General features: G+C 34.7%; 4 protein-coding genes and 1 pseudogene across 7 annotated transcripts; all 5 read right to left on the bottom strand.

Moving 5' to 3' along the window:
- Positions 1-1,591: 1,591 nt before the first annotated feature.
- Positions 1,592-3,821, bottom strand: LOC9299053 (annotated as a pseudogene).
- Positions 3,822-4,955: 1,134 nt separating this feature from the next.
- On the bottom strand, positions 4,956-6,558 carry LOC9299052 (protein PHLOEM PROTEIN 2-LIKE A8). Its single transcript, XM_021018589.1, has 3 exons — positions 6,048-6,558; positions 5,615-5,812; positions 4,956-5,441 (listed from the first exon to the last, which is right to left on the bottom strand). The coding sequence occupies exons 1-3, from the start codon at positions 6,524-6,526 to the stop codon at positions 5,057-5,059; spliced, it is 1,062 nt and encodes a 353-aa protein (XP_020874248.1). The 5' UTR covers positions 6,527-6,558; the 3' UTR covers positions 4,956-5,056.
- A 2,497-nt stretch (positions 6,559-9,055) lies between these two features.
- On the bottom strand, positions 9,056-11,021 carry LOC9299055 (protein PHLOEM PROTEIN 2-LIKE A6). The gene is made up of 3 exons (XM_002862931.2): positions 10,441-11,021; positions 10,005-10,319; positions 9,056-9,558 (listed from the first exon to the last, which is right to left on the bottom strand). Exons 1-3 carry the CDS (start codon positions 10,920-10,922, stop codon positions 9,174-9,176), a joined length of 1,182 nt encoding a protein of 393 aa, XP_002862977.1. The 5' UTR covers positions 10,923-11,021; the 3' UTR covers positions 9,056-9,173.
- A 1,102-nt stretch (positions 11,022-12,123) lies between these two features.
- LOC9299056 (uncharacterized protein PHLOEM PROTEIN 2-LIKE A7) lies at positions 12,124-14,344 on the bottom strand. Of its 4 annotated transcripts, XM_021018564.1 has the most exons (4): positions 13,861-14,344; positions 13,608-13,719; positions 13,423-13,491; positions 12,124-12,444 (listed from the first exon to the last, which is right to left on the bottom strand). In XM_021018564.1, the coding sequence occupies exons 1-4, from the start codon at positions 14,048-14,050 to the stop codon at positions 12,264-12,266; spliced, it is 552 nt and encodes a 183-aa protein (XP_020874223.1). In that variant the 5' UTR covers positions 14,051-14,344; the 3' UTR covers positions 12,124-12,263. The 4 variants fall into 4 exon arrangements, with proteins under 4 accessions (XP_020874223.1, XP_020874212.1, XP_020874216.1 ...); XM_021018553.1 differs by having other exon boundaries at positions 13,608-14,344; XM_021018557.1 differs by having other exon boundaries at positions 13,423-13,470; positions 13,608-14,344.
- Positions 14,345-19,236: 4,892 nt separating this feature from the next.
- On the bottom strand, positions 19,237-20,509 carry LOC9299054. Its single transcript, XM_021018546.1, has 2 exons — positions 19,844-20,509; positions 19,237-19,630 (listed from the first exon to the last, which is right to left on the bottom strand). Exons 1-2 carry the CDS (start codon positions 20,493-20,495, stop codon positions 19,506-19,508), a joined length of 777 nt encoding a protein of 258 aa, XP_020874205.1. The 5' UTR covers positions 20,496-20,509; the 3' UTR covers positions 19,237-19,505.
- Positions 20,510-20,518: the final 9 nt, after the last annotated feature.

Below are 20,518 nucleotides of genomic sequence, written 5' to 3'. Positions count from 1 at the left end.
ATTATGTATATCGTCTAAAGTTATCGACATGTACAGTAGTTTATTTAAAATAGATCACAAGTTGTCTTCGAAATTTGAATTCGTCTTTTAATTCTATCGCCATCCTCCAGTCAAAACCAAATTATTTTCTTAGTTTTTTTTTTTTCTTTTTTCTTTTAACTAGTAACGTATGTAAGTTGGTTAACAGATACATCAAATAAGAATTAGTTAAGAAGCCGATCTACATGCATAAACAAAACTAATTTATTTCTTGTCAACGATAAATTTATTTGGTCACAAAACCGAGTTTTACTGCCAAGGGTGTATGTTTGATTGGTTTGCAGTTAGTCGTCCCCCAAAGTCCTTCCTCAATTATAATCCAAGTCAACGAAACTTCCCTAGTTCACAAAGTCTTTCCATAGGCTACTTTAATAAATCTCAAGTGTCAGATTAAAAATTGCAACTGCGCGTACCATATTAACACAAGATCATTGGACTTGTTCATACCTTCAATTATCATTGGACTTGTTCATACCTTCATTTATCATTGAATACTGACCTCTCGAACGCGGTGAGACCATAATCAAGTCATGTGGTATGTCATTGCATTAACCACTTCGATGTCATGGTTTGTGGAAAGTTAATATTCTTATAATTGTTTATTTTTTTAATCGATTATGACTTGAGTAGTATACAGATTAAAAAGAAAATTATAAAGAACAATATTATTAATAATAAAAATATATTATCTAAATAGAGGGACACTACAGTGAAATTTTCACTATGCATCTTAACACATTTTAAACAAATCCGTCATTCAATTCATCATGTGAAAGGTCATTCCAATGATCATAACTCTCGTAAGGCATAGTCATTATGAGACGGTTTTAGGTGAAAGTACTATTATTTCCTAATAGGCTAAAACTGTGAATAAAACAAGATTTTGGTAATTAGCCATTGCAAACCTTTATAAAACAAAGCGAAAATTGTGCATTTTGCAAAGACACTACCGTAGGTTTTGTGTTCATCCTCGGCTGCTAGCTAAATTTCTGAACCAAAAAAGGACAAAGAGAAAGGGGTAAGCAATTTATATTGCTTAGTGAATGTGGATCATCCCAGCACTCAGTATAAGCCAAATAGATTTATATCTGTTTAATGGGTGATATACAATACGATAATTTAGAGCACACAAGTTTTTGTCTTTTCCCCTAACTTCACAAATTAAAATTTCAAACCTAAAACCACACAAAATTTTATAAGTGAAGCCAACATTAGGATATGTTATTTAATACACTTTTTGTTAAAAATTAATGTGTCCATATGTATATATCACCAGTATGATAGTAAAAAATAATGTGTTCATGTAAAATTTTACTTATAAGATTGGGAGCATCATCAAGCCGTTTAACAAAAAAAAAAGAGATTGGGAGCATCATTAGTCTCTCGTAGAACCATATACAACGTGAAGATTTTAAAAAATTATAAACTTTTAATAAGAATTTCAAACAACAAAATACCAAAAGAACAAAAAAGTACAATTAATTTGTTAACAAAACAGAGCAGTGATGCATTTTATAAATACAATTAAGACAACTAGAAAGGTCCTATATGCCTTTGCTTGTGCGCATTAGTTCGTGGGACGAATTGTAACCCCTTTGACGACGAGTCCTTTTTTCTTATATTCGGTCTCATACATGGTGAAAGTAATAATTGCGGGAGTGTTTTTCGGCGGAACCACAAAAACTCCGGCCAAAATATCCACCCAGTTGCGGCCTATGTAATCGTTCAAGTTCTCTATTCGTTCCACCCGATCGTTGTCTCCATTGTGGTGTATCACCTTCAGCTTCAGAGTCACTGGTTTCTCCCATCCAATTGCATTATCTTTTAATTTCACTACAAACACAACCTCATACTTTGTTCCTGGTGTTAGATCCCCCGTTTTGAATGTTCCGACTATTTTAAGCCAGTAAACTTTTTTCATCGTCACAATATCAATGGCCTCGGAGCTGAAAAGATAGGGACTGACTTGTTTGTTAGCTGAATAGTGGAAAACAAAATAATTGTTAGCAGAATGAACGAAACTAGATTAAAAAGATGTAAAATAATTATAAATGATGGAAAGTTACTTTTAGTAGACTAACCACCTTTGTTATATTTTTAACACATTTAATTATATATAGCGGAATCACTTTGTGAAAAAGAAAAGGTTGATGAATATTGACATATTTTGAATGATAAAAGTTAGTGGAATCACGTTTTGAAAACTTAAAAACATGAACATGTGGTATAATTCATCACTATAACGAACATATATGAGAAACAGAAAAGACCAAATCAAAATTAACATTTTTGACAAAAAAAAAAATGTTATTAGTATTGCCAATTTGTAGTTAGATGAGCAAAATATCTTGATATTGTTGCAATTATTAAACTCGAATAAATATAAACGAACCCAAAACATGTTTTTGTAAATTATGTATACATAATATAATCAATATAAATCTTGATTTCTAGCTTTTCACAAACTGATTTTTTTTTCATATATGAAAATATGACATTTGAAGTGATTAATTTTTTATTTTTGGTGTAAAATAATAACTTTTGACAGCCCCTCCCCACCCCTCTAGAAAAATATAAAATAAAGAGAGTAAAATATAGGATAACCCATAAGAGCATCCACAATGGGGCTTCTTATGTGGGGCTCTACAAATTTTATGGATCAAAAATAAATCAAAATAAGCTATTTATTGAAGAACCAAAGTCTGTATTAAGAAGCTAAAGAGCCCCATAAGAACTGTGTCCTGTCATTTTTCAAAATCAATAGTATTAAATAATTCATAAGAGCCCTAAATTAATACCCCATGGTTGGAGATGGTCTTACGTCCTGTGATAGTGCTCCAAGACCAGCATCGAGATTTATAGGAAAAAGCAATTCCTAGTTGCCTTGCAGGGACCACGAAACCTCCTTGATGACTCGCTTCTGTTTCTGGCTTCATTGCAAGGACCATGGAACCTCCTTGACTATTCGCTTCTCTTTTTGGTTTCATTGCTGGGACGATGGAACCTCCTGGAAGATTCGCTTCTGTTTCTTGGTTTCCTTTGACGGCCATATGCTCCACCAATCTCTGAATCTTGATGACCATTGAGGTTATGAAGTCTTTATCGGTCCTGTCACTGTCATACCATACAAGAGAAAGGTATCAACTAGAATAAATATCAGGTTCTAGATAATATCTTTAGAGATACTTTAGCTAGATGTATATATATAGTTGGCAAAAAGAAAAGAAAAAACCTTTGGGCTGCTAAAGGCATGCCTATTGATTCAGGAATAGACAATAAAGCGTCCTCCCATTTCTGAGTTCTTTCTGGCTGGTGTCTAAGATTGCGTATTTGATCCCTGAAATGATCGCCAAATTTTCCTTTCAGGTATTATTCACGACGGAAGGTTTAACTTTGTAGAAGATGGGAATCACTTTGAGACGGCCTTGATCCTTGCAGTCCTTGATCTTGGCCAGCTCCTCCAAGCACCAATACGAACTTGTGAATTCCTCCGAAAAGATCACTAGCGCGATCTCCGACTCTTCTATCCTCTTCAATAGGTTAACCAAATCTGAGCCCAAATACTCGTCCTCATCTATGAAGACGTTTATATTCGCTTTTCTCAAGGCAGGGTCAAGAAAGCTTATGAAGTGTTTACGGACATCTGCCCCCCGGAAGCATATGAACACTTGAGGCCCCGTTGGGGTCGGTTTCACAGCCAAAGAAGAAGAAGCCATGAAAGATCTTCTTTGAGGAAAACGCAGAAAGAGAGTTTTTGTTGATAAATTGTTTGACCTTCTGTGTTGTCAAGATGCTTTGAACGATAAACAAATCCAACGTCCTTATAAACTAGAATGCTTGAAATATTTTTAATATGTAAGTTGTCAACATGTAGTTTATTATAACAGATTATAGCTTGTCTTCGAAATTTGAATTGGTCCATGTCAATTCCGAGTATGTTCATAAGTGATGGGTAGTTAAAGTTTCTTAGAAAACTCTTAGCTTTTATAAAGAATAACTCTCTTTATTTATGTTTAGAAACTCTCTCAAAACTAAACACCTCTAAACTTTTAATGTTCTCTCTTGATATAATTGTCACACCTCAACAATTATATTTCTAGTGTTAGCACATCTTGCTAATCATATTTGAACTTGAATTAGATAACTCCTAATCCTATCATAACTATATCAAGCCTATCTTATCCTAACTCAACTTGGTAAAGATATCTTGGGCTTGAAGCTAACATTGAAGATTATCCAACATCCACCCCCTTAAGCTTCAAGTTACTCTTCGAGAGGTCTTGCACTCCAATCAAACTTCTCATCTTCTTAAAATTGATTCTCGCTAAGACTTTCGTTAGTATATCCGCACATTGTTCTTCTCCGGATACATGCTCCACTTTGATTTGATCATCTTCGACACATTCTCCATGTAAGAATGTTGTTTTCACATCTAAGTGATGACTTTCCCATTCATGTGACGACGCCAATGCAATCAATAATCTTATGGTTTCTCTACGTGCAACCAGTGTAAAAACTTCATCAAAATCTATACCGGATTCTTGTACATATCTTTTAGCTACAAGCCGTGCCTTATATACTTGTTGATAGTACCATCCACATTTTTCTTGATTTTGAAAATCCACTTGAGACCAATAACTTTTGTCTCACTCGGTTTATCAATTAGAAACCATGTATTGTTTTTGTTGATAGAATCAATCTCTTCTTTGCATGCTTGAAAAAACTTTTGGCAGCTACTATCCGTTTTCACATCACTATAAGTGTACACTCTTATAAAACATGGTTAAACATGTTATTGACTGAAATAAAGACATAAATGTTTTTAAAACATAACAGTACGTACCAAAACAAAAACAAGAAAGTACAGACTCTGACTTACAAAAAAAAAAAAAAAAAAAAAAAAAGAGTACAAACTTTAAACCAGAAATTGACCTGCATTGAACTTATTTTGAAATGAAGTTCTATAAATATAGTTAAAACAGAAATTTGATCCAATATGCTTTGCTTTTGTGCCTCACTACGCTGGACGAATTGCAAAACCTTTGACAACAAGACCACTCTTCTTGTCAGTGTCCACATACTGAGACATCGAGAAAAAGATCTTTGCGTCATCTTTCTTTGGCGGCGCCTCAAATTCTCCGACAAGAATATCCACCCAATTTTCTCCTATGTATTCGTCCAAGCACAACTTTTTCTCTTTCTCATTTCCGGTTTTATCACCCATGACCAGCTTCAGCGTCAGGGTCACGTCATTCTTCCATCCCAAAGATGTATCATCTAGCCTCACAAGAAACACCACCTCGTACTTTTTCCCCGGTATCAATTTTCTCGTGTGAAAATCTCCGTTTATTTTTATCAAGCTGTGAGTGTTAATCATCGTTGCAATTTCGATGTCTGCTTTGCTGAAAAAAAAAATGAAAGTTTCATTATTACAAGAAATTATGTAAAAAAGTAATCAAATGATTACACATCATATATCTTGTGTTGAATTTTCATGAAATGATTTTTGAAAATATAGTACTCCAAGTTGAATTAAAAAAAAAAAAGTTTAGTTTTCCATTGAATAAATTCTTACTGTGGTCTGTCGTAGATAGCACTCCAGGTCCATTTTTCAGGATTCTCAGCGTGAGTAATGACAAGTCTCCTTGCAGGGACCATAAATCCTCCTAGTGAATTCGATTCTAACTTCGGGTTTCCCTTCACGGCGATTTGTGACAGCGATCTCTGAATCTCGAAAATCGTTTCATAAATGAACTCTCTTTCGTTCCTATCACTGTCAAACAATACGAGTGAGAGATGTAAATAAACTTGTCTTTTCTGTTACTTGGTTCCGTGTTCTACAAGAAATAGCTACACACATATATATATATACCTACATCCCCTCAGGCCGAACAGCTACATACTTTGGTCATACCAACAACATAATATTCTAGGTGTATTTATTTAACGAACGGAGATTAGTATAGATTTGCACTCTAGAATAACGAAGCAAAAGATAAGAGATCAACCTTTTTTCTGACAAGGTCAGGCCCTTTATTTTAGGAATATACTTTAAAGCTTCTTCCCATTTTTGAGTTCTTTCAGGCTCGTCTTTGTATTTGCACTTTAGAACCCTGAAACTATCGCCAAAGCCTCCTTTGAGTTCTTCCACGGAGGAAGGTGCAAGTTTGTAAAAGATGGGAATCACATTGAGACCGCCTTGATCAATGCAATCCTTGATCTGGGCCAGTTCATCTAAGCACCATTCCGAACTTGTGTAATCCTTAGAGAAGATCACCACCACGACTCTTGACTCTTGGATCCTAACAAAAAGGTTAACCAGATCTGTGCCCACCACTTCGTGCTTGTCTATGAAGACGTTTATGTTAGCTTCTCTCATGGCAGGCTCAAGAAAGCTTAAGAAGCCGTTGCGCACATCTTTTCCGCGGAAGTTGATGAACACTTGAGGTCCCGTTGTGGTTGGTCTCACAGAAGAAGAAGCAGCCATAAGAAAACTTTTTTGGGGAAGGTAAAGCGATTGTGTTGGTTGATTGTTCTTTGACCTTTAGTGTCTTGTCAATATGCTTTGAACGTTAAAGCTAATCACACGTCCTTATATATATTTGAATGCTCGAAATAATGTAATATCTAACTTTTCAACATGTAGTTTATTAACATAGATCACAAAAATTGTCTTTGGAAATTTGAATGGCCTTTTTGGCAAAGTTGACATTTTTTCAAAAATAATTTGAAAAGTAGGTAATTTTTTAAAAAAATTAGATAAATAGACACTGTTTTTGCTTTTGTGAGATAAATAGATATTTGTAATAGGCTAAAAACAAATTAAGTGTCAAATACCACTCTATCCTTTGTGTTGTGAAAGATAATTTTTGGTGAGGGACCACTTTTTTTCTTTTCTTTTCAACATTTTTGCTAATTCTTTTTATTTTATTAAGATTTTTTTATAATTATTTGTATATTTTTTCATCACCAATTTGGTACACCCGCATTTAAAACAACGTTTTGTACACTAATAATTATACACCAATTTATTTCATACACCGATATATATATAAAATCTCGTAAACCATCTAAGATACATATTTGTCTAGTACTTGTTAATTGAAGTAATGATAATAATAGTGATAATTATTCAAAATATTTATACAAACATGATGGCAATGTACACCCAAAGTTATACTAAATATAATGGTGTACATGATGGTGTATACCATTAAATTGAACATGATGGTATATAAGTAATATGATGATATACATGATTAATGTACACTTGTTTGTACACTAATCCCGTACACTAATCCCGTACACTATCATTTAAATATCGTTTTGTATAATAACACTCGACAAAAATGGTCCTCTCTTTCTAGACGTGATGTACAAAATATGTAAAGGTGTACGATGTTGTAGACGGTGCCCAAGGTGGTGTATGGTGAGATCCACTATCTCATTGTTTCATGTACACCATATATCGTATTTATATAGTTGTACACTATTATAGAGTGTAGTTTATACACCACTTTGTAGTTATATCTAGTATATCACTTCTTACATCAGTATCATACATTAATTTTTACATTATCGTTGTACACTACTATTTGTCTCAATTTGAATTTGTCTTTTAATCATATCGACCTCCTTCGGTCAAAACAATGTATAGATAACTAATTTTGTAACGTATGTAGTTTTTTTTTTCTTTTTTTAATCTTATAAACTAGTAACGTATGCAAGTTGGTTAACAGATAACATCAAATAAACTAAACTAATTTAATTTTCGTCAACGATAAACTAAACTAATATTATTTGGTCACAAAACCGAGTTTTACTGCAAGGTGTATATTTGATTGGTTTGCATGAGTCGTCCCCCAAAGTCTTTCCTCAAATTATAATCCAAGTCAACAAGACTTCCCTAGTTCATAAAGTCTTTCCATAGGCTACTTTAATAAAATCTCAAGTGGCAGATTAAAAATTGCAGCAGCGAATGCGTACCATAGTAAAACAAGATAATTGGACTTGTTCATACAATCATATATACCTTCATATATAATTGAAAACTGAGCTTTCGAACGCGGTGAGACAATAATCAAGTCATATGGTATATTGGTATGTCATTGCATAAACCATTTGATTTAAAGATGTCATGGTTTATGGAAATTTAATATTGTTATTTGTGTAATATTTAATCGATTAAGACTTGAGTAGAGTATACAGATTAAAAAGCAAATTATTAAGAACAATATTATTTAAAATAAAAATATGTGAGACGCTACAGTGACATTTTCATTACGCATGTTAAAGCATTTTTAAACACATCCGTCATTCAATTCATCATGTGAAAGGCTATTTCAGTGATCATAACTCTCATAATCATGATCATGGGTTGGTTTATTTTCCCGGACAATGCATAGTAAGTATCATTATGAGACGGTTTTAGGTGTACGTACTATTATTTTGCTAAAACTGTGAATTACAAAAAAATACAAGCTTGGTTAGCCATTGCAAACCTTTATAAAACAAAGGAAATATTATACATTTGGATATATACTAAAATCTAACGTAGGTTTTGTGTTCAGCCTCGGCTGCTAGCTAAATTCTGAAACAAAAGGGAGAAGAGAAAGGGGTAATCAATTTATGTTGCTCAGTGAATATGGCTCGTCCAGCAATCAGTAATCCAAATAGATAATTTTTTTTTTTTTCATGGGTGATATACAATACCATAATATAGTGCACACATATGTTGTCTCTTCCCCTAACTTCACAAATTAAAATTTTAAACCTAAACCACGCCAAATATTATAAGTGAAGCCTAAAGTATGATGTTATTTAATACAATTTTAATTTTGTTAAAACTTAATGTGTCCATATGTATATATCACCAGTATAAAAGCAAAAAATAATGTGTCCGTGTAAACTTTACTTGTAAGATTGGAGCCTCATTAGTCTCTCGTAGAACCATACCATCAAGATTTAAAAAATAAAATTATAAAAATTTATCAGAACTTCAAACAACAGAATACCCAAAAAAAAAAAGAAGAACAACAATTCACTTGTTAACAAAACAGACCAGTGTTTCATTTTTCAAATACATATATTAGACAACAAGAAAGATCATATATCCTTTTGCTTGTACGCGCGCCTTAGTTCGTGGGACGTATTGCAAGACCTTTGACGACGAGTCCCTTTTTCTTATACTCGTCCGCGTACTGATACATGGTGCAAATGATCGTTGCGGGAGTGGTTTTTGGCGGAACCACGAAAACTCCGGCCAAAATATCCACCCAGTTCTGGCCTATGTAATCGTTCAAGTTCTCTGTTCGATCCACCCGATCATCGTCCCCATCGTGTTGTACCACCTTCAGCTTTAGAGTCACTGGTATATCCCATCCACTAGCATTAATTTCTAATTTCACTACGAATACAGCCTCGTACTTAGTTCCTGGTGTTAGATTCTCCGTAGTTATTGTTCCCACTATTTTAAGCCAGTAAAGTTTATTCGACGTCGCAATCTCAATTTCCGCAGAGCTGCAAACATAATTAAATCAAACATAGATGAGAAATAGAAAGGACCAGATTCACAAAAAATTTTTAGAAAGAATAAAATATCGCAACTAGTTTCACGAATTTAATCACAATAACTTGATAAATGGTTGTAATTACTAAAAAAGATGAACGAACCCAAAACTTATTTCTATAAATTATACATAAATAAATGTTAGTTAAAAGGGCCTAAATCCTGATCAGCTAGCTTTCATAAACTGTTATTTATTTTTTTCATATGAGAAAAATGACATACTACTATAAGGAAGAATTCTCTTTTCTCCTTATCTTTGCTTACTTATATCACATATGTAAACAATATCGATCTCTTAGAGTTAAGCTCATTTGAATTAGTCCAATAAAGTTGTTGACAAAAAAAAATGACAAATAAGTGATTTTTAGGATCCATTAAAAAGAGACTAGAATATTACTTTGGTGCCTCGTTGATAGTACTCCAAGTCCATCTTTGAGGTTTATCAAAATGAGTGATTACTAAATCCCTTGCAAGGACCATGGACGGGACCACGGAACCTCCTTGATGACTCGCTTCTCTTTCTTGCTCCCTTGCAGCAGGGACCACGGAACCTCCTTGAGGATTCGCTTCTGCTTTTGGTTTCCTTGCAGGGACGATGGAAACTCCTTGACGATTCGCTTCTATTTCTTTGTTTCTTCTGGCAGCCATATAATCCAGTAATTCTTGAATCTTGATGACCATTGAGGTTATGAAGTCTTTATCGGTCTTCTCACTGTCATACCATACAAGTAAGAGATATCAAAAACAAACTGTTTATTAGGTTCTTGATGTATAATTTTAGGGATACTTTAGCTAGATGTATCTATACTTGGCCAAAAGAACATAAAAATAACCTTTGTTCTGCCCTTGGCATCCCTTTTGATTCCGGGATAGACACTAAAGCTTTCTTCCATTTCTGAGTTCTTTGTTGCATGTGTAGATTATTGCGTTCTAGTTCCCTGAAATTATCGCCAAAATTTCCTTTAAGATATTTCACAACGGAAGGTTTAACTTTGTAGAAGATGGGAATCACTATGAGACGGCCTTGATCCTTGCATTCCTTGATCTTGGCCAGCTCATCCAAGCACCTATACGAACTTGTGAAATCCTCCGAAAAGATCACTAGCGCGATCTCTGACTCTTCTATCCTCTTCAAAAGGTTAACCAAATCTGTGCCCAAAAACTCGTCATCATCTATGAAGACGTTTATATTCGCTTCTCTCAAGGCAGGGTCAAGATGGCTTATGAAGTGTGATCGGACATCTGCTCCCCGGAAGCATATGAACACTTGAGGCCCCGTTGGGGTGGGTTTCACAACCGAGGAAGAAGAAGCCATGAAAGATCTTCTTTGAGGAAAACGCAGAAAGAGAGTTTTTGTTGATAAATTGTTTGACCTTCTGTGTTTTGTCAAGATGCTTTGAACGATAAACTAATCCAACGTCCTTATAAACTTGAATGCTTGAAATATTTTTAATATGTAAGTTGTCAACATGTAGTTTATTATAACAGATTATAGCTTGTCTTCGAAATTTGAATTGGTCCATTGAGCGTCTAAAGGTCAATTCCGAGTATGTTCATAAGTGATGGGTATTTTGGTTAAAGAGATAACTCAGACTAATCTATTAACAGATGTAGCTGGTGAACATATCACAGATACATCAAATCATAATCAATTTATGACCTTGATCAACATAAATAAACCAGACTAAACTACGAATGTTTTGTCATTAACAACGAGTTTTTTTTTTTTTTTTTTTAAATTGAATGTAAAATTATATTCAACCAAAAAACCTTTTGTACAATGAATGCTTCAGTGTTTTGAAGAATTTAAAAACATTACAGAGAAATCAGAATGGGATTTGAAACTGTAGTCACGAGCTTGTTTGTTGAGTTGGGCGGGTGGAGAACCACAGCTTGAGGCTGTCGTCATAGCGGTGGTCTCCCGCGGCTTTGATTGAGCTTAAGCGGTTTCGAACGTTTTTGTCGATGAGTTTAATGAGTCGAAGTTGCGGAGATTGCATTTCTCCATGCCTTCTTGCATTCCTCTCTCGCCATATGTGATAAATGGTGGCTTGGAATACATACCTGATCAGAAATAAATGAAGACGTGGAGTGGTTTTGTTGTTGAGTACCTCAAGCAACTGGTTCCAGTCCGTGGAACACCGAGTTTTACTTTATTCTATTTTAATATATGATCATTTTACGTTGGTTTAGTGTTATTATATAGGGATAAAATAGAAAATTTAATTGCTTTATTAATTTTCGTGCAAAAACTTTAAACGACAAATAATATAAAACAGAGGGAGTAATAGATACCAAAAGAAGTTGACTTGTTCATATCAAAGACAAGGAAGAATTGAGCTCTCGAACGCGGGGATACCATAATCAAGTCATGTAATCTGTCATTGCATGCATTATTAAACGATATGATTTCTCAATTTTATTATCTATATTAGGATTTGAACCCACCTAAAAGTATGTAGAAATTCACTTTAATAAAACACATACTGTATATTGTATTGCTAATATTTGTTAGATTTCAATCAAAATGAATAGCTTGGGTATTAGCTTGGGTATTATAAATGATGATTTATTGTTTACCATAAAAGTAGTCTACTACATGTAATCACAATCATAAATAAAATTATCCAACATATAGTTTTTACTTTAGCTTTAATTAAGGCATGGGACGAATAGCAACACCTTTGACCAGGAGCCCGCTCTTCCGGTCACTGGTCACATATTGATACATGGTGAAAGTCATCTTTGCGGCCGCATTCCTAGGCGGTGCCACCAAAACTCCAGCTTGAATATCCACCCAGTTTTCGCCTATGTGACATTCCAAGCTTGTTGTTCGCTCCTGAAAACTCTCAGTTCCATCTGGATTAATTAGCTTCAAGTTCAGATTCACCGGCTGATCCCATCCAAAAGATGTATCCTCTAAACTCACCAGAAACACAACCTCATATTTTGTCCCAGGTGTTAGATTTCTTGTGTGAAAGTTTCCAGACATGTGTAGCCAATAAACTTCATTTAACATCGCAATTTCAATGGCAGCTTCACTGAACATAATAAAACCATTTAAACAAAAAAAAAAAAAAAAAAGAATAAAACCATTCGTTCTTGTATGCCAAAACTCGTCTTGCCAACAAAATATTTAGCCCAACACAAGCATTTCCAAAAAGAACTAACAATAATTCTGATTCTTTTTTTATGATTTTGATTATTTTTAATTTTTCATAAATATCAAAATAAATAAATAAAAAATCTAAAAGGTTACTATTAAGTATTAACTCTGTTATAGTTAAGAATATATTTAAATAATCTTATACAATGTTAAGAATAGATCATATGGTTCACACATATAAGTGATTTTATTGAAAAGTACATATACAGTGTTATTTGTTTTTGGTGTTATATAAATAAATCCAGACCATTTATCAGTTTGTGTGTGTCAGTCATTTTAAGTAAATATCTTCTTGCTAATCTTTTGTCATTTTTTAATCGTTTGGAACGTCGTATTATTTAAATCATGTTTAAGCATTTCAGAGGTATTACTATATGATTCTATAACTTGGCATGGAAAATATATTTTTCTGTAAAATTTTATAAATACTAATATCCTAAATTTGTGGGTGTGTAACTTATATACTAACCATTAATCACTTAAAATTGATCTAATATACACCACTCACTTTGGTGCCTCGTAGATAGAACTCCAGGTCCAGTTTATTAGCTTCTCCGAGTGACTGATCTGAAGTTTCCTTGCAGGGACCATAAAACATTTGTGATTTCCTTCTTTTTCTCTGTTTACTTCCACAGAAATATTCGCTAGCAATCTACTCATTTCCTCCACGGCAGAATTTATGAGATCTTTCTTGCACCTTAACATTGAGAGAGTGTAACTGGTTTGAAACGGGGTCATCTAACCATTTGGGTCAGACCAAATATTCAAAAAAAGACAAAAAAATCAAGATCTACAACGTGCCCTCGACCAAGAAGAGAGGAAAAGAAACAATACCTGTTTTGGAGATCAGCCAAGTCTCCAATCGCATCTACCTTGTAGAATATAGGAATCGCTTCATCGACGGGTTCTTTGATCTTCCGTAGCTCATTAAAATCACATTTTGACTCTGAAAAGATAGCCAGTGAGATCCTCGTGTCCTGGATTCTTTTAAACAGATTCTTTAGATCTTTTCCTCGTACTGTTTCTTCGTCTATGAAGACATTTATATTTTCGTTTTTTAAGATAGGTTCGAGAAAATTGATCAGACCTTTACTCACATCTTCTTCCTGTGACTTGATGAACACTAAAGGCCGTGATGGAATCAATCCTACAAAAGAAGACGAAGAAGAAAAGGTAGAAGCCGCCATGAGAAAGCTTTTTTCTGTAGAGAGAGTTTCCGAATGATTTTTCTCAATATTATTATCTGTTTGAATCCTCGAAGCACTATTATTCAACATGTTAAGTTGTCAACTTGTCATAACTTGAATAAGTCTTTTAACTCAAAACTAATATATGAAAGTCAAAACTGGATTAGATCTTGATTGTGGTTATTGACCTTACATGTATAATTGGATACCTGTCTTAAACGAACAAGGAATCAGATCAAACCGAATTAAGACACATACTTGTATAAAACTAGAGAAGTGAGAAGAACAAACAAAGTCCATAATCTCTTTAAGAACAAGAATCGAATCTGTTCAACCGAATTGAATGATTGGTTGTGTAAGGGTGGGTTTGGTGGACAAAAACCAATTCAAAAAAAAAAAAAAAAAAAAAAAACCGAACCCACCAAAACGAAATGTTTTACGCACATATATTGATTAGTTGTCAACTTGTGATAATTTATTAACCAACAAAACATAATTCCAACTGGTAATTCAAACAATCAAACCCTAAGTCAAAACAGTATAGATTTTGGATAACCATTTTTGTTAACCGAAATTCAGACTATTTTTCGGGCATTCGGTAGTGGTAAACTCACTACATCAAAAAAGAAAACAACCCACAGTCTCAGCCAACAAGCCAAAACCAATGAACTATACACATTAGAGGTTGAAAGCATGTAGTTTTTACTTTAGTTTTGGCTTTTGAAACCCAATAATGTTTTACAATCAAGTTTGATTCCTACTCATTATATGACACATTTTAAAGTTCTAATTGACGAGATTTTTTTGACATGTGTCTAATGTTTAACTTAATTATTTTTCTATTTCTCCTATTATTGGTTCCAATTGAAATAGATTTTGATATAATGCACATGTTACTTTGATGTGAAAACCTTGGCTTTTATTGACTAGTATAAATTTGAGGAGGTTGAATCTGGTTCTAGTATGATGCATGCGGTAGTTAAGCTGTTTTGCGAAATGGTGTATGGGTTAAAATCCGGTTTAAAAAAAAAATTACAAGCCAATAGAAGGGTACAAATTATCAAACAAAATCCAAATATTTTTACCTTCAAAAAATATTCTTACACTTGCGTAACTTTCCTATTTTTCAAATATTTAATTATAAGTATTTAATTTTGTCATCATAAATTTTATTTAAAAGTTGGTAAAATTTACATATGCTAGCGGAAAAATTAAATATCTTCGGAACTAAGCTAACGAAAAATGTTGAAATATCTGGAGACAACAGTCCTAAAAAAGAGACAATTTGAGAAAAGACTACAAACATTTAAATCAAAACCACTAAACCTAAGTTTTTACAAAAAAAACTTCCAAATCATCATTTTTGTAATTCTACCACTCCCCCCCCCCCCATCTCTAAAAATTGCAAGTAAATCTCGTGAATTCAAAAGTAATGCGTAGTATAACATTTCTTTATTTTTATTTTTTTTTTGTCAACCACACATTAATTAATAAATAACTCTTTGATTGGTTGCCCAACTAGGAGGAGAAGTGTTTACAAAAGTAACTTCAGAAAATAAAAGTCTAGAAGATCGGGCAAAACAGTCCGCTTTAACATTACATAAACGAGAAATAAGAGAAAGCGAGAACAAGGGAAAGTAGACACGGAGCAAACCAAACTTATATAGCAGATTGGAGAAAGCGGGCCAATCTTCAGGTGACTGTATCATCGAGACTAACTCCGAACAATCTGTTTCAAACACCTGACAATCAATCCTTCTTGAAAGAATATTTTCATAGCCCAAATTAAAGCTTCCATCTCCGAATGAAGGGGGGAGGGACATCTCCGAAGGTACTTTGCACCGAGTAATATCGTTTGATCGATTCCTTGAAAACACCACCATCCTATACCCATAGTTGGATCCGAAACTTTCCAAGAGCCATCAATCCGACATCTTATTGATTGAACTGGATTTTCCAAAACTTCCTTAGTAGAGCTAGTTTCGACTGTTTCCAATTGAGCTTCTTCCCACATTAATTTTTCATTCAAAGCATGATTTAAAATATCTATGGGTACTGATTGTAAACCTTTGAAAACCTTTTTATTCCTATCTTTCCAAATGAACCACAAAATCCAAGCATAACAATATGTGAACTCCCCCCCATCTGGAGTAGAAGGTAATCTCCGATAAAGATAATCTAGATTTAAATATTCCGAGCTTAAAGGAAATATACCTGATGCCGTAGGTATTGTGGATCAATCCCATATTTCCTTAGAGTGAGGGCATTCAAATAGAGCATGATTTATTGTTTCCTCTGCCATCTCACACCTTTTACAGATAATATCACATTGAATCCTCGATGTGCTAATTTTCAAGTCACTGCTAGGGATCCCGATGAAATTTGCCATAAGATATGTTTTATTTTTGGAGGGGCTTTGACTTTCCAAGCTTGTGCTTGTAATGATTGATAATTTGAGCCCCATTCAATCGTTCCTGTCAGCTCTCGAGCAACCCGATAACCTAACTTTACTGTATATCTTCCTGATTTTGTATGATGCCAAATAAGCCTATCTGGTTTATAAACTTGACTAATAGTCAGTCCTCTAATAAGCTGAATATCCACTGGATCCAAAAATTCTTGTAAGATGGGAAGGTGCCATTCTTTGGAAACCGGATTAATTAAATGGTTAACCATTAAACTTGGAAGGAATGATTTTCCTCTTCCATTTGCGGGACGTGGAATAACATCAGGAACCCAAGGATCTCGCCATACCGATAGGTTGAAACCCGACCCTAATGACCATCTAGCTCCCGCTTCAACTAGTCTTTTAGTCGAAAAAATGCTCTTCCATCCAAACGATGGAGAATTTGGTTTTTTTGCGTGCAAAGGGTGAATATTCCTGAAATATCTGCCTTTTAGCACACAAGCTACTAAAGAGTTCGGGCATTAGATTAATCGCCAATACTGTTTAGCCAACATAGCATCATTAAAAATGTCTAGGGAGTGAAAGCCTAAACCTCCTTCTTCTTTATCCTTACACATTTTTTCCCAAGCTATCCAATGGATCCCACGATCTCTTCCATTGGAACTCCACCAATAATTAGAAATAGCACTTGTTAACTTAGAAGTTAACTCTTGAGGGAGTTTCAAAACAAGACATAACATAGGTTGGGAGTGCTACAGCCACTGATTTGATCATTGTTTCTTTCCCTCCTTTGGATAAAAATTTAGCTGACCAGCCGTTAATCCGTTCGTTAAGTCTTTCTCGGACATAATTGAAGATTTTACTTTTCGAGCCTCCTAAGCTTTCTGGTATACCCAAATAGGTACCCATTCTACCTTCCTTAGTGATTCCAAGGATGTTTTTAAGTTGATCTTTTGTTTGGGTTGCTACGCGCTTACCAAACATGACCGATGATTTACTGAGATTTCTTGCCCTGAAGCTTTACCATAATTCCCAATAATATCCATCACCGTTTTACATTGATCTGTATCCGCTTTACAGAAAAAGAGACTATCATCCGCAAAAAGCAAATGTGAAATTGCAGGGCTTCTTTTCGCTATCTTAATTCCAATCAGCTTTTTCTCTCTTTCCGCCTTGTTAATATTTGCAATAAGTACCTCCGTACATAAAATAAACAAATAAGGCGAAAGGGGATCACCTTGGCGTAAACCTCTTTTGGGAATGATATTTCCTCTCGGTTCTCCATTCAGTAAAACCTGATATGAGACCGAACTAACACTCCACATGATCCAAGAGACCCAGTTAGAATTGAATCCCAACCTAGTCATAACCGCCTCTAAAAAGTTCCATTCTATCCTGTCATACGCTTTGCTCATATCTGTTTTAATTGCCAAAAAATCTGTTCTACACATTCTATTAGTCCGTAAGCCATGAAACATCTCCTGAGCTAATAAGATATTATCTGTAATAAGTCTTCCTGAAACGAAAGCCGATTGTGTTTCAGAGACTAGTCCAGGTAAAATCTTTTTAAGCCTCAAGCAGAGAATTTTGAAATTATCTTATAACTCACATTGCAGAGACTTATTGGCCTAAACTCTGCCATCCTCTGAGGTCTTTCCGTTTTTGGAATTAAACAAATATTTGTTTCATTTATTCTTTTGTCAAAACTTCCAGTACGAACAAATTCTCTGACCAATCCTACCAAATCTTCCTTTAAAGAATGCCAAAACCTTTGATAAAATAAAGCTGTCATACCATCTGGACCTGGTGTCTTTTCTGGGTGCATAGAAAATAAAGCTTTCCTTACTTCTATTTCGGTAACCTCCTTAGTTAGTTCATTATTCATAGTTTCCGTAATAATTGGAGACACCTCATTTACCATCTCATCGATGCCATTCGTATTGGAAACCTTAAATAGTTCTTTAAAGTAATTAGTTGCTATCTCCTCCATCCCTCTCTCTGATTCCTCCCAAACATCATTAGGTCCATATAGACCTGAAATCTTGTTTCTCGCCCTTCTTTTTTTTGTAGAAGCATGAAAGTATTTGGTATTTTTATCTCCTACTTTTAACCAAAAATTTCTGCTCTTTTGTTTCCAATAAATTTCCTCTTCATGATAAGCTTCCTTTAATTTATTTTCGATTCTTTTTATCTCCTCTTGCGGAATCGAATCGTCGTTCTTCGCTTTTTCCAAAGCCAACTTAAGGGAAGAAATATTTGCCAGCCCCGTCGGGATATTATTTTTCCTCCACCAAGAAATGGAATTTCTACAATTTTTAATTTTATCCACAAAAATTGGAATTCTAAAATTTCTTGTGCGATTCAATCATGAATCTATGGCCTCCGCAAGACTATCCTTTCCAACCCATCTCTTATCGAATCGAAATTGCCGTTTTCTTCTAGCCAAAGATTTTGCACAACTCAATATAATCGGTCTGTGATCAGATCCAATCATATCCAAATATTCCACTTTTGAAAAAAGGAACAAGTGATGCCAATCCTCATTCCCCAGTGCCCGATCAAGCCTGCATCTCACAATCTGTTGGTTTCTATTACCTCTCCATTATAATTGTTCACCATAACACGGAAATTCTAACATACCATTATGTCGAATCATAAAATTAAAAGGAACAAAAGACGCAGCTGATCTTAAATTACCACCTGTTTTTTCATGATTTCTAGTTAACTCATTAAAATCACCAATCATTAACCATGGTTTTTTCCGGTTTAAACCCAACTGAGTTATTTTTTCCCAGACAATATCTCGTTTTGTGGCTACAGGATCTCCATAAATAAACGACATAAAAACTACTTGTTTCCCGAATAAAGCTTTAACGTCAATAATCCGATTGCTTTCATAAAGAATCTCTAACTTTATTTCATTATTATAAAATAAAGCTAAGCCTCCACTAGCACCGCTAGGGTCAACTGAAAACAATTTATTATAACCAAACTGAGATTGAAATTTTTGTAAATAAGAATAACATCTTTTAGTTTCCGATAAAAATAAAATATCCGGCTTGTGCTCTCTCCATAAATCCCTTAAGTAATTTTCTGTCAGATCAGCCCCTACTCCCTGACAGTTCCAGCTTAATATCTTCACGTATGAGCCGGTGGTTTCGGAAGAGCCACCATCCCTTTCTTAGACCCTCGATTTATACCTCGAGATTTTGCTCCCTCCTTGGGTTTGATCTTACCCGCAGCTCTCTGATTGCTTACATCATCTGCAAGTTTAGTAGACATTACATTAGCCAATAACCTTTTTCCCGGTGAAGCCACCAATTTTCCATAATTCTTTCGACCCTTAATTCCTTTAGCCCCAGGAATACTAGATCCTTTCTTTATTTTAACCTTATTACTATCCAATACTATACCATTCAATCCTTGACTAACATAAGCAATATCATTTGACAAATCTTTAGGGACTGAAAAAATACCTTGAGAGTCACTTTTTTCCTCCTCTGGAATAATCTGTCCATCATCATCATTAGTTTTCTCCTCTGTCACTGGAATGTCAGTTTCCTCATCCACATGACACTCTCCATCCTCTAATAAGTCATCGTTACTCTCCGAAAACTGTAGACCTGCATTGATATCGTTATCTTGCATCTCTGGAACATCCTCCATTACCAAATCATTAAGATCATCTTCTTGCTCTGTTTTTTCTTTCTCATGTGTTGCCTTGGAGACTGATTTGGGCTGGTACAAGGGCTTTGGCCAAGCTGGACCTGCTCCTTTCCTACCATATCCTGCTCCCTGGGATTGTGAATGAACTTCTATAAAGCTATCTTTAGCTACACCCTTTCCTGAGCTCTCGCTATTTTCAGCCCAAGTTCCCGGGAAGCTCTTTTTCTGTCCCCAAGTGGGTACCTGGTTCTTTTCAATTCTCCGATGATTTTGTTTGCTACTATCACCCATCTCCGAATGATAATGGAATCCTCCAACCGTTTCTTCACCAGAAAATTCTAAAGCTCTTTTTGCAGCTGGTTTCCTTGGTTTTTCCCATCCACCGTCTTGTCCTTGAGACAATTGTTTAGCATTATTATGCTGTCTTTGGCCACCTCTGCGATCTCCATAGTCCTCATACATCTTGTTCCTGCTTCTCTGCATCG

The sequence above is a fragment of the Arabidopsis lyrata genome (genome assembly GCF_000004255.2).
Source record: "Arabidopsis lyrata subsp. lyrata unplaced genomic scaffold ARALYscaffold_65, whole genome shotgun sequence".
In the NCBI taxonomy this organism is placed as follows: Eukaryota; Viridiplantae; Streptophyta; class Magnoliopsida; order Brassicales; family Brassicaceae; genus Arabidopsis; species Arabidopsis lyrata.
Note: the sequence above shows the minus strand (reverse complement) of the source record. Positions and strands in the feature narration are given on the sequence as shown.

Bases quoted from the DNA above. Each gene is read 5' to 3' on its own strand.
- LOC9299052 (XM_021018589.1), bottom strand. From the start codon at position 6,526: ATGGCTGCTTCTTCTTCTGTGAGACCAACCACAACGGGACCTCAAGTG. The intron at 5,813-6,047 runs GTTGATCTCTTA...ATTGTTTGACAG, and splicing joins CTGACCTTGTCAGAAAAAAG to TGATAGGAACGAAAGAGAGT. The intron at 5,442-5,614 runs GTAAGAATTTAT...TTTTTTTTTCAG, and splicing joins GCTATCTACGACAGACCACA to CAAAGCAGACATCGAAATTG.
- LOC9299055 (XM_002862931.2), bottom strand. From the start codon at position 10,922: ATGGCTTCTTCTTCCTCGGTTGTGAAACCCACCCCAACGGGGCCTCAA. The intron at 10,320-10,440 runs GTTATTTTTATG...ATGGTATGACAG, and splicing joins ATGCCAAGGGCAGAACAAAG to TGAGAAGACCGATAAAGACT. The intron at 9,559-10,004 runs GTAATATTCTAG...TTATGTTTGCAG, and splicing joins ACTATCAACGAGGCACCAAA to CTCTGCGGAAATTGAGATTG.
- LOC9299056 (XM_021018553.1), bottom strand. From the start codon at position 14,050: ATGTTGAATAATAGTGCTTCGAGGATTCAAACAGATAATAATATTGAG. The intron at 13,492-13,607 runs GTATTGTTTCTT...GTTTCAAACCAG, and splicing joins TTGGCTGATCTCCAAAACAG to TTACACTCTCTCAATGTTAA. The intron at 12,445-13,422 runs GCTAGCGAATAT...GAGTTTTCAGGA, and splicing joins GTGGAGGAAATGAGTAGATT to GCGAACAACAAGCTTGGAAT.
- LOC9299054 (XM_021018546.1), bottom strand. From the start codon at position 20,495: ATGTATGAGGACTATGGAGATCGCAGAGGTGGCCAAAGACAGCATAAT. The intron at 19,631-19,843 runs GTATTTTTTCAG...CTAAACTTGCAG, and splicing joins GGAAAAAAGTGACTCTCAAG to ATGATGTAAGCAATCAGAGA.